Source organism: Hippopotamus amphibius, chromosome 5 (assembly GCF_030028045.1).
Source record: "Hippopotamus amphibius kiboko isolate mHipAmp2 chromosome 5, mHipAmp2.hap2, whole genome shotgun sequence".
NCBI lineage: Eukaryota > Metazoa > Chordata > Mammalia > Artiodactyla > Hippopotamidae > Hippopotamus > Hippopotamus amphibius.
In genome coordinates, this window is record NC_080190.1 from 49,167,742 (window position 1) to 49,180,132 (window position 12,391).

The window sequence follows — 12,391 nt, forward strand, 5'->3', positions numbered from 1 at the left end:
GTCTGGAAATTCCTTTCCAACCTGTGATCAGACCACAACACAGGGATGCATAAAATTTTGTCAATTATACCTCAATAAAGCTGGAGGAAAAAGAAGTAAAGGGATGGAAAAATATATTATGCTAATACTAATTTTAGAAAAGCTAGAGTAGCTATATTAATTGCAGACAGAGCAGGCTACAGAGCAAGCAAAGTTATCCGAGATAAAGAGGGGCATTTACATAATGATAAAGGGGTCAATTCTCCAAGATAACATAATCCTTAATATGTATGGACACAACCCGCTATCAGAACTTATAAATAGTATTACAGTAAGTAAAATAGTATAATATTGGCATAGGGAGACACATCAGGTGATTAAGAGCAGTGTGTATATATAAATGTAATGCATGACAGATATGAAATTACTTTAATAAGAAAAGACCACTAATTCAATAAGTGGTACTTAGATATATTACTTATAAAGTGAAAAAAAATGAATCCCTAATTTGATACTGCATCAGGCAAAATAAAGTAGGTTATACTGAACTTACCCCAAACCATCCCCAAAATGCCACTGGCTTACGACAAAGATTTATTTCTCGCTCAAGTTATACGTCTACTGCATGTCAGGAGGAGGACTCTGCTCACTACAGTCATTCAGGGACTCGGGCTGATGGAGACTTCCATTCATAGCTCCCTGGCCAGAACTAACATGGTCACACCTACTCACAAAGTTGGCCAGGAAAACAAGCCTATCCCATGTACAGAAGAGAAATCTTTACTATGGAGGTGTAATGCCAATGACTTGATGGCAAGTCCAGGGAATCCACTGCCCATGGCAATAAAGAAGCAGCTGACAATAATCCCTTACATTTCTTGGCACATTTTTTCTTTCCAAATTCCTATCCTCTGAGTACTATGTACTCTTCTTTCCAGACCACTACTCTAGGTAATGATAAGCTCCAAAGAATTTTCCTTCTCTGGAAACTCAAGAGAACTAAATTACATCTCCTCCCAAGGGCATAGTTCTTATATTCTTTGGTACATATTGCACTATCTCCACAGACTAACCATTTTTCCCTGATAAAGAGCACAGATGCTCTGCTAAATGCTTTTCATTTAATTTATTTAATCCTGAAAACAACTCTTTGAACTAGGTACTATTATTATTCCCATTGTAAATTAGCACAATGAGATAAAGAGAGGTTAAGTAATTTACTCAATTGGTAATCTGAAATCAGGCAGTCTGGCTTCAGTGCTCCTGTCCTTTCAAGGCCCATTTAAAGTCCCCTTGTAGGTACTACAGCCTCATCATTCCTAATCCAGCACACTCCTTCAACCCCTTCTCTGAAGTCTCCTCCATCTACCCTCTGTGAGGGTAATAACTGTGAGAAAATAAATTTTTGTTGTTTAAGCCTTCCAGTCTATGGCATTTTGTTATGACAGCCCGAGCAGACAAAAGACTGTAGAGGTTTTACCTATTACCTCATTTGATCTCCCAATAAGTATATTTGTTTTATAAATGTCTAAACTAGAATTCAACTGATAACTACAAAGTCACTGCTTTTACCCTGACAATGTCTCCTCCTACAGAGGACAAGAAGCCTGTATCTTGGCTCTGGTCCAACTCTGTCAGTAAATATAACCCTTGGACAAGTCGTTAATCTTCCCTAAGCCCAAATCTACCCCTCTGACATTAAGAGAACTAAACAGAATGCCCTCTAGAGTGCTTTTGCTGCACAGAGATTATTCAAAATGCATGAAAGCAGGAGAAATGCAGAGATTATTTAGAACACAAGAAGGTTTTTTTTTTTTAATCATCCTGCTCCTAAAAAGGTATCATTATACCATCATATAAATAAAAAAGCAGGAAAAGTCAAAATAAACTATTCTGACTCCGTTAATTCACCAAATCATTTGGGGAGACAAAAGCTTCATGTGCCATTAATGGGTGTATTGATATAGTCATTGAACTCAGCTGGTCGCTAACTTCAAACAGACCTTAGTTACTGGAGGAACAGCAAGTATTCAGAAGCTCAGATACCAGGATCCTTGACTTGACAAAGATAAAAAAATTCCAAACCTCCTCATCCTTCTATAATTCTGAACTTAAACTGGGCTGGAGGGCAATGCTAGTTTCTACCTTATATTACAAGCAAGTTTCAGCTGGCTCAAAAAGCAAAGATCTATTTAGTGCTATATGGAAAACTTTCTAGTCTTTCCTGGATTTTAACAACTATAAATGGTGAATACCACTTATTTCAGAAATCTGCCAAATACAAAGACTAATTTAACACTTTTCACAAATATACCAACCATAAAAGAGATATTATACAATATTCAGTATCCCTGCTATACTGAGGAAACTTCAAATCTATTGAATGTAGACCAAAAACTCCTCTCAGAAAATCTCCACATTAAAAAAAGGAATACTATTCGCAAAGCACTGTAAAAATGTAAACAGGGTCAATAAAGGGAATTCAATTATTACTGTAAAGTAGTTACGGCAGAATCCGCACATCATCATAACCTGTTGAAAAACTATTTTAAAATATTATTTCATGCCATTAACATAATGCCAGGGATTTGCTTCAAAAGAATCTGGTAGAAAGGGAACAAAGTGGGAGAAATGCAGGAATGGAAACAAGATAGTTCATGAATTGATAACTGTTGAAGCTGAGCAGGGCATATATAAGGATTCATTACCCATTTCTTTCTAATTCCATGTATGTTTGACATTTTTCTGTAAGAAAAGCTAAAAAGTTATTACACATTCTTGAAGAACAATTTAAACCTCATATCCTAAAAATTAAAGACTAGTACCTTCCAATCTTTGAATTTTTGCTTTCACAGAAATAACAGCTTCAAAGGGTGAAACTCTCAGCTCAAAACATGTTCCAGTCAGTGTTTCAATGAAGAGCTCCATGGTATCATAGAAATGAAGTTTGTAGTAAAATGGTCCCACGTTATCTTCATTGAAGAATGGAGGATCTTTTCTGTTATCCATTACTTTGACTTTTCTAATTCCTCTGGAATATGTTGTTGGCAACTGTATTCCAGTTCTAGCCAAATCAGCTTTGAACATTGGTAATATATATCGTTGTTCATGTTTTGAGTTTTGTACCTAAAAAACAAGAATAATATTTTTTTTAACAAGCCTATGTGAAAGTCTCATTCCTCCGCAAAGATTTTCTCAATTCTGTCCAGACAGCCCAGAATTCATTTTAGTGCTTACTATATCTAATCCTGAACTTCTCACAAGTGTCTTTGAAATCACTCTTCCAGTTAGAATGTAAGATTATTAAGAACAGGTATATTTGCTATACTTTATCTTACTAGAGCTCATCAATTACTTATACATATATATACTACATGCTCAACAAATATCTGTTTTGGTAATGATATTTAAACCAATGAACTCAACATGTAGGTATACATTTGCAAGACTTTGAATAAGTTATGCACATTCTTTCCTAAAACACATTACGTTTTACAACCCATACAAAGTATAATGTTATAGCCATTGTACATCTGAATCACACTGAATAAAAGGAATAGCAACCATCTTAAGAGTAGGACTCACTAAATAATCAATGAGCATTTGGGTTTCCAGAGGTTATACATCAGTATAGCATTGAGATGAGGTTAATATTGGTAACAGACATTACACATAATCTCTACACATAAACATACAATGGCTACTGAATAGGAGAGGCAAACGCAACCAACAGAAGTAGTACGATAAATTACAAGTGTATAATTAGAATAGGAATAATCAAACTGATAACTTGCTATTAATCAGTGAAAACTTTGAAAAGGCAGGGGTGGGGCTCAAACTTAAACTAAAAGGACAAATGATACACATTCTTTCTGGAGAAGTAGGTAAATCTTTTTAATACCTTCATGGAGATATAATTTATATACCATAAAATTCACCCATTTAAAGCCTAAAATTTACTGGGTTTTGGTATGGTTACAGAATCATACAACCATCACCACAATCATTTTTAGAACATTTTCATCAAACCAAAAAGAAACTTCTTATTCTTTAGATACACTCTAAATTCTCTCTTTCTCTCTCAGCCCTAGGCAATCACTAATCTACTTTGTCTCTTTAATTTTGCCTATTCTGGATAGTTCACATAAATAGAATCAGATAATATGTAAATTTTTGTGAATGGCTTCTTTCACTTAGCATAATGTTTTCAGAGTTAATCCACGTTCTAGGATGTATCAGTATTTCATTCATTTCTATCATTGAATAATAGTCCATAACAAGGATATACCATGTTACTTATCCAGCCATCAGTTGATGGACATTCTGGGTTGTTTACAACTTTTGCTTATTATGAATAATGCTATGAGAACTTTCAATTACAAGTCTGTGATAGACATATGTTTTCCTTTTTCTTCCACATATATCTAGGAATGGAACTGATGGGTTGTGTGGTAACCCTGTGTTTAGCAATTTGTGGGACTACCAAACCGTTCTCAAAAGTGGTCTGAACCATTTTACATTCCCACCAACAATGAACAAGGGTGCTAATCCTGAACTTCTCACAACTGTCTTTGAAATCACTCCCCCAATTAGAATGTAAGATTATTAAAAACAGGTATATTTGCTATACTTTATCTTACTAGAACTCAGCAGTTACTTATATACTACATGCTCAACAAATATGTTTTGTTGTTTATGATATTTAAACCAATGAACCCAACACGTAGGTATACATTTCCAAGACTCTGAATAAGCTATGCACATCCCTGCCAATACATTTTATTGTCTTTTTAATTAAAGCCATCCTAGTGGGTATGCAGTAGTGTCTCATGTGGTTGTGATTTGCCTTTCTTAATGAGTAATGATGTTAAGAATCTTTTTATGTGCTTATTGCCCATTTGCACATCTTCTTTACAGAAATGTCTATTCAGAAAGTTCATTCAGATACTTGTCCATTGAGTTATTTTTTTCTAACGCTTTCTAGATACAAGCTGTTTAACGGATGTATGATTCACAAACATTTCCTCCAATTTTGTGGGTTGTCTTTTAACTTTCTTGATAGTCCTTTGAAGCACAAAAGTTTTTAATTTTAATGAAGCCCAATTTGACTATTTTTCTTCTGTTGCTTATACTTTTGGTGTCATATTTTAAAAGCTTTGCCTAATTCAAGGTAATAACAATTGACTTGTATGTATTTTTCTAAGAATTGTATAGTTGTAGCCCTTATATTTAGGTCTGTAGTCTATTTTGAATTTATTTTTGTGGATGTTGTGCAATAGGAGTCCAGCTCTATTCTTTTCCAGGTAAATAACCAGCTGTCTCAGCACCATTTGTTAGAAAGACTACACTATCTCCACTGAATTGTCTTGGCACCCTTGCTGAAAAACAACAGACTATAACCTCAGTTCTGTTCCATTGATCTATACGTCTATCTTTATGTCAGTAGCACACTGTCTTTGTAGCTTTGCAATAAGTTTTAAGATCACGAAGTGTGAGTCTTCTAATTTGTTCTTCTCTTTCCAGATTGTTGGCTATTCTGGTCCTTTGAATTTCCATAGGAATTATAGGATCAGCTTATATATTTTGCAAAAACACCAGTTGAGATTTTGATAAGGACTCTGTTGAGTGCACAGATTAATTTGGAGAGCATTACCATCTTGACAATATTAAGTCATAATCCATCAACATGCAATATCTTTCAGTTTATTGATAACTTCTTTCATTGCTTTCAACGTTTTATAGTTTTCAGATTATAAATTTTGTATTTTAAAAACATTTTGAAGAATTTTGTTCTTTTTAATGCCACTGTCAATGAAATTGTCCTTAGTTTCACTGTTCATTGCTAGTGTGTAGAAATACAATTGATTTTAACATACTGGTCTTGTTCACTGCAATCTTGCTGAACTCAATAGTTCTAGTAGTTTTTTTAGTGGATTTCTTAGGATTTTCTACATACGAGATCATGTCAACTCCAAAAAAATATTTACTTCTTCTTTTCCAATCTAGATTATCTTTATTTCCTTTTCTTACCTAATTGCCCTGCTTAGAATTTCCAATACAGGCTGAATAGAAGTGGTGAAAGCAAACATTCTTGTCTTTTTTCCTGACTGTAGGGAAAAGTATTCGGTCTTTCACCATAAGGTAGGATTTTAGCTGTGGGGTTTTCACAGATAATCTTTATCAGATGGAGAACGTTCCCTTCTATTCCTTTGTTTCAGTGTCAGTTGTCTTTTTTAAATCATGGTGTTAGATTTTGTCAAATGCTTTTCTTTACAGTGTCTGAGATGATCGTTTGGTTTTTGTCTCATATTCTCTTAATATGGTGTATTATATTGACTGCTTTTCAATATTTTGAACCAACCCTGCATTACTGGGATAAATCCATTTGTATATGGCCTATAATCCTTTATATATGTTACTAGATTTGGTTTGTTAGTGTTTTTTGAAGATTTTTATGTCTATATTTATAAAAATTACTGATCTAGTTTTCTTTCTATGTCTTTGTCTGGTTTGATATCAAGGTAATACTGGTCTCATAAAATCAGTTGAGAAGTATTCCCTAAAGGTATGTAAATTCTTGAATGTATTTCAGAATGGGTAAAGCCTCAGAGTGGGGGAAGAATATCTGTAAGACTAGGTGAACAGAATGTGAACACTAGGGCAGTGCAAGAATTAAGAATAAAAATGGGTGATAAATTTTTTTACTTTTTTTTTTTGCCAAAGGATGTATCACTGAAGTCACTGTGATTTTCATAACAATGTGATTAAAGAAGCTGTTATTTTTTTAAATTTGTGGTTTGATTAATAACCTACATCTCCATTCTACAGATATGATTTCCATAGGCATCTAAAATTTGGATACTAGACAGACACCTGAAATCCAACATATCCAAAACTAATCATCTTTCCTACAAACCTCCTTCTTGTTCTACTGTCTCCATCTTGGTAAAGGGTACCACCATTAACCTAGACACTCAGGCAAGAAATCTAGGAATCATTTTAGATTTTTCCACCATCCCCAATGCATCTAGAAGTGACCAGTCCTAACAGTAAAACTTAATATTTCTATAATCTGTGACCCTCTCCAGGCACCCTAATTAGGACTTAGTTCAGGCTTTCATTCACTCTTAACTGAGAAACTTTGATAGCCTAGCTCTAAGTCTTGACTCCTGTCCTTCACCCTTCTAATCCATTCTCTAGGATGTCAACAGTTATCTTTTTTCAAAAAAGAATGTTTAATAAAAACTGGATTAGGGTATCATATGATATAGTTTAGAAATTATCTTACTCTTACTTATCTATGTTTAAGCAGGGGGAAAGGTCACACAAAGTTCTAAAATTACTTAGTATCTGACTTTAGAATGCACTACAGTGAAACCACCAATTCAAACTAAATGAGGGAAATGAATCTAAGTTAGCCTAAAGCCTGAATCTTTTTCCCTTTTTTTTTTTATAAACAACTTTGCTCAGCAATTCTTTTTTTATTTAATTTAATTTAATTTTATTTATTTATTGGCTGCGTTGGGTCTTCGTTGCTGCACGTGGGCTTTCTCTAGTTGCTGCAAGCAGGGGCTACTCTTCATTGTGGTGTGCAGGCTCCTTGTTGTAGTGGCTTCTCTTGTTGTGGAGCACGGGCCCTAGGTGCGTGGGCTTCAATAGTCGTGGCACATGCGCTCAGTAGTTGTGGCTCATGGGCTCTAGAGCACAGGCTCAATAGTTGTGGCGCACGGGCTTAGTTGCTCCGTGGCATGTGGAATCTTCCCAGGGCAGGGCTCGAACCCGTGTCCCCTGCATTGGCAGGCGGATTCTTTACCACTGCGCCACCTAGGAAGTCCTCTTTTTCCCTTTTAAATAAACTATTTTTTAGAGCAGTTTTAGGTTCACAGCAAAATTAAGCAGCAAGTACAGAAAGTTCCCATACACTCCCTGTCCCCACACATGCACAACCTCTTCCACTATCAAGAACCTATAACAGAGTGATGTATTTGTTACAATCGATAAACCTACACTGACACATCATTATCACTCAAAGGTCACAGTTCACATTAGGGTTCATTCTTGGTGATGCAAATTCTATTGGTTTTCACAAATGTATAATAATATACCCATCATTATAGTATCACACAGGATAGTTTATGAATAGAGCCGCTATAAACATCCATGTGCAGGTTTTTGTGTGGACGTAAATTATGCTTTCAACTTACCGGAGTAAACGCCAATGAGTACAACTGCTAGATCTTACAGCAAGAGTATGTTTAGTTTTGTAAGAAACTGCCAAAGTTTCGTAGTTCTGTAAGAAACTGCCAAAGCCACTACAAAAGTGGCTGTTCTGTATTGCATTCCCACCAGCAATGAATAAGAGCTCCTACTGCTCCACATCCTCACCAGCATTTGATGTTGTCAGTGTTCTGGATTTTGGCCATTCTAATAGACGTACAATGGCATCTTATTGTTTTAATTTGCATTTCCCTAATTACATATGATGTGGAGCACAGTTATCTTTTTAAAATGTAGAACTGATCATGTTATTTCTTAGCTCAAGGCCCCACAATGGCTTCCCACTGTCTACAGAATTCAGACTCCTTTGAAAGGCTCCTAAGACCATGCATCTCACCTTCCAGCCATATTTTACTTATACACATACCTCATCCCATCCTGCAATATATCTGGTACTTCTATCCTCTAATCATTTGCACCTGCAGCTTCAGAACACATTGGTCTCTATATCGTTGCTCCTGCTTTCCTCTACTCACCGCCATTCCCACACTTGGCTACCTGACAAGCACCTATGATCTTTCAAGACTCAAGTCAAACAGGAACTATTCCACAAAGCCTTTTATGGTTACTCCCCTTCACATCCTGACCTCTATCACATACTGCACCCATTACAATCAGTTTCATTTTTTACATGGCTTTCTTACTCTACTAAACTGTAATGTACTTAAGGGAAGGACATCTGATTTACTGCCCCATCACCTAGCACAGCACTTTGTACATACTGGTGCTCCTTAAAGATTTGTTCCATGAAAGAGTAAATATTCATCTTCTCAACTGATTTTTAGAGCAAACCTGTAATATAGGTAAGGTATTATCCTTGTTTTACAGATGAAGAAATGTTTAGTTATGCTACAAAAGCTTGTTTGGAGAAATGTTGGTTTCCCATGGTGATCATTACTCACTCCAAAGTAACTCCACTGACGTTTACTTAACTGATAACATACAAAGATGTCTGCTACGATGAATTTTTACAACTCAATTATAAAATTCATTAATTAATTAGGGAGTGTATTTAATATAATTAAGTATAATTAATTAAGTAATTAGGAAACCTGAATTGCATTGTGCAGACTGCTAATGGTCCTGAAGATATGACATCAAAGGAGGAAAAGCTGGTGCTAGCAGCACAGCTGGTTTGAGTGCTGATATACTTGTTATCAAAATAATGAGTAATAAATATAACAACACAAAGTAATGTGCTAATAACACTGCTGGTGACAGTGGTAAAAGATCATTACTTTCAAGTAAAGGCCAAATAAATGGCTGTATTGCTCAGGCTCTCACTTATATAAGTGTCTCCTATATCCTTAATATGCTGACATGCCTGTAGGAATAATGACTGTATGAAGCTAACCCCTAATCCCTTTTTCCACCTCACTAAAATGACTGCTTTTATAATACAATTTTGATTAATATGTGGATTCTTAAGAACATACTTATCATGTTATAGCAAATAAGAATGTACTATAGAATGATTAGAGTCTGTTCCCCTAAAGCCAAGAGCACTCGTATCTACATAGCAAGAGATCTAGCAACAGAGGCCGGGGTCAGGAATACTGAATCGAACAATACAGAAATAAAGCCATGGGTGACCAGTGCCTGCCCAAGGAATTTAGATACAGAAAATACAAAGATCATTTCTGTCACCACAGCAGTCTTCCACAGCAATAACCTGAATATAATAAACAAGTGGTGGGAGAAGGTAACATAAAGACAGATTTGGAAGTCCTTCATCTACAATGAGAATGGACACAGTAATTATGGGCTAAAAGAAAAATAGCAGCCTAGAACAGCACGAATTGTACTAGAACACTACCACAAGTTTGGGCCCTAATCAATGGAGTAATTTCCAAAATCCAAAAAGAAGATTAATAACCAAATTCAAAACTGAAATGTATGCCTCTAGGAAATAATTATACTTCTCCTCAGCAGTAGAAATCACTGTAACAGAGGACAAAGTAAGTCAAGGAAATTTGGTTAAGCCAGACTGGAGGACTAGATGATGGCAGAGGGGCAAGTGGAAACTCCAGTAGGCCAAAGACCTAGCCAGGTGCTAAAAGCGGGGTGCATGGACAGCTTCTGAAAGTTGTGTGTGAGCATGCTTGACTGAGCATATTATGCAACCCTATGATGTTGGAAAATGAGGGGCAATGAAGACTCAAAAACAGGATGGAAAATGATACTAGACAGTTAAAAACCAAAAGAAGAGGAAAGAAGGCAGCAGAGAAAAAAGTACTTCCAGAATTTTTACCAATAATTTTTAAAATGTGCTTAGCTATTAAGAGTAACAGCATCAGGGGCTTCCTAGGTGGTGCACTGGTTAAGAAGAATCCACCTGCCAATGCAGGGGACACGGGTTCGATCCCTGCTCCAGGAAGATTCCCCATACCGCAGAGCAACTAAGCCCGTGCACCACAGCTATTGAGCCTGCGCTTTAGAGCCTATGAGCCACAACTATTGAGCCCATGTGCTGCAACTACTGAAGCCCACGTGCCTAGAGCCTGAGCTCAGCAACAAGAGAAGCCACAGCAATGAGGAGGCCGCGCAGCACAATGCGGAGGAGGCCCCCACTCACTGCAACCAAAGAAAGCCCGCGTACAGCAAAAAAAAGACCCAACACAGCCAATTAAATAAAATTAATTAATTAAAACAAAGAAACAAACAAAACACGTTAAAAAAAAAGAGTAAGCATCAAAAAGCATTTCTAAATCAATTTTCAAAACATTTCTCTCGTCTCTTTTGAAAAAATTCTTAAAACACAACCACTAACGATGAAAGGGAAGTTAAAGACCGGTAATGCAACAACAGTGCTGAATGACTAATTTCAGTAACTCGGAATCAGCTTTATCCTCTGTTCTAAAGAATTTGAGCCATATAAGAGCAATCCTTTTAAACTCTTCCTCCGACATAAAGAGATCCAGCATGTTATGCAGTCCTTAAAAATACCGACTTTTAACGAACTGTTTATACTAATGTCTGGAAATACACCTAAGGTTTAAATACAAGCTTCAGAATTATATCCACCACATCATGCATCTGTACCCTATCTAGCGGGGCTGGAAATCCTTCAGAGCCAACGCCTCCTCGAGCCTTCAATGTACAGACACTTGAAGAGGACGGAGTCACCTGCGCAGCCCGTGCTCCTCCAGGATAAACTCCAGCTACCCAGACGCACGGGCCAGATCGGGAGGGCAGCGGTCAGGCTCCGCGTCACAATCGGCGACTCGGAGAGCGGCACCTGTCGGGCGGGGCGGGGCGGGGCGGGGCGCCCCGCCTCACGCTCGCGGAGGGACGGAAAGTGGAGGCTGTTTCCTCCGCGAAGGCGGCCCGCCGCGCCGGTCTCCGGGCAGCGGCGGCGGAGGGGGCGCGGCCAGGAGGCCAGCGACGGCGGCGCGGCCCGGCTCAGCGGCCCGCGGTCCTGGATGCCCTCCCCATCCGGCCCGCTCGCCCTCACCGGCTCTCGTCCACTCGCTCACCCGTCCGCAGGCCCGAAGGGAGGCGCGGACCCGCGAGCGACGCCCCGGCAGGCACCGACGAGCAACGCTCCCCGGTGGCCGTGCCCCCGCCCCTTTGTGACACCGCGTACCAATCGCTCGCCGGCGCTCACGTCGCCCTCCAATCAGCGGGGGCGGGGGTGGGACCTGGCCGCCGGACGCCGGCGGTTGCTCGGGAGCCGCGGCTTCCTTTGCGTTCCGTGGTGGTTGTCAGTTAGGAGAGGCCCGGATGTTAATCCTTTATTTCTAACAGTGGCCGCCTGACTAGGGCTGAAGCGGGCGGCCTGGAGACCAGTCGCACAGGCTTCTGGGAACGGTGGGGTTGGCTGGACGTAGGTGTGGACAGCACCCTCCCTGAGACCAACCTAAGGCTCTCTTAGAGGTGCCAAACGTGCTAGTTTCCCAGCCGATGGCCTTTCCAGAGCCTGTGCACGTCTAGTGCTGCCCAGGCCGACTTGCTTTAAACAGATCACCCTTCCTGCGCTTCACTGTCCCCTAACGTTTCTGGTCTCATCTACCTCATCTGAAACATGGGGCCATTGCCATGCCTGGTTGACAGCAAGGGCGAAAGCAAGCAAACAAGCTCTTATCCATTTATTCCTAATCCAATTTACAGAGAATCGTAGAGTTGAAATTGAGCG

The 12,391-nt window shown here is 38.6% G+C and overlaps 1 protein-coding gene across 4 annotated transcripts in view; it reads right to left on the reverse strand.

Moving 5' to 3' along the window:
• ZFAND4 (zinc finger AN1-type containing 4) overlaps window positions 1-11,719 on the reverse strand; it is an 86,336-nt gene extending 74,617 nt beyond the window's left edge. For 3 of the 4 annotated variants that reach the window (XR_009054040.1, XM_057737485.1, XM_057737483.1), the window contains exons 1-2: window positions 11,383-11,468; window positions 2,805-3,105 (exon numbers count right to left, since the gene is read on the reverse strand). Coding sequence is in view for 3 of the 4 variants with exons in the window: in XM_057737485.1 (XP_057593468.1) it covers window positions 2,805-3,066 (262 nt within the window). In the remaining variant the exon portion in view is untranslated. Of the gene's footprint in view, window positions 1-2,804; window positions 3,106-11,382; window positions 11,469-11,710 lie in introns of those variants that run through there. The other variant, XM_057737484.1, reaches the window with a different exon arrangement.
• Between the last annotated feature and the right edge of the window lie 672 nt (window positions 11,720-12,391).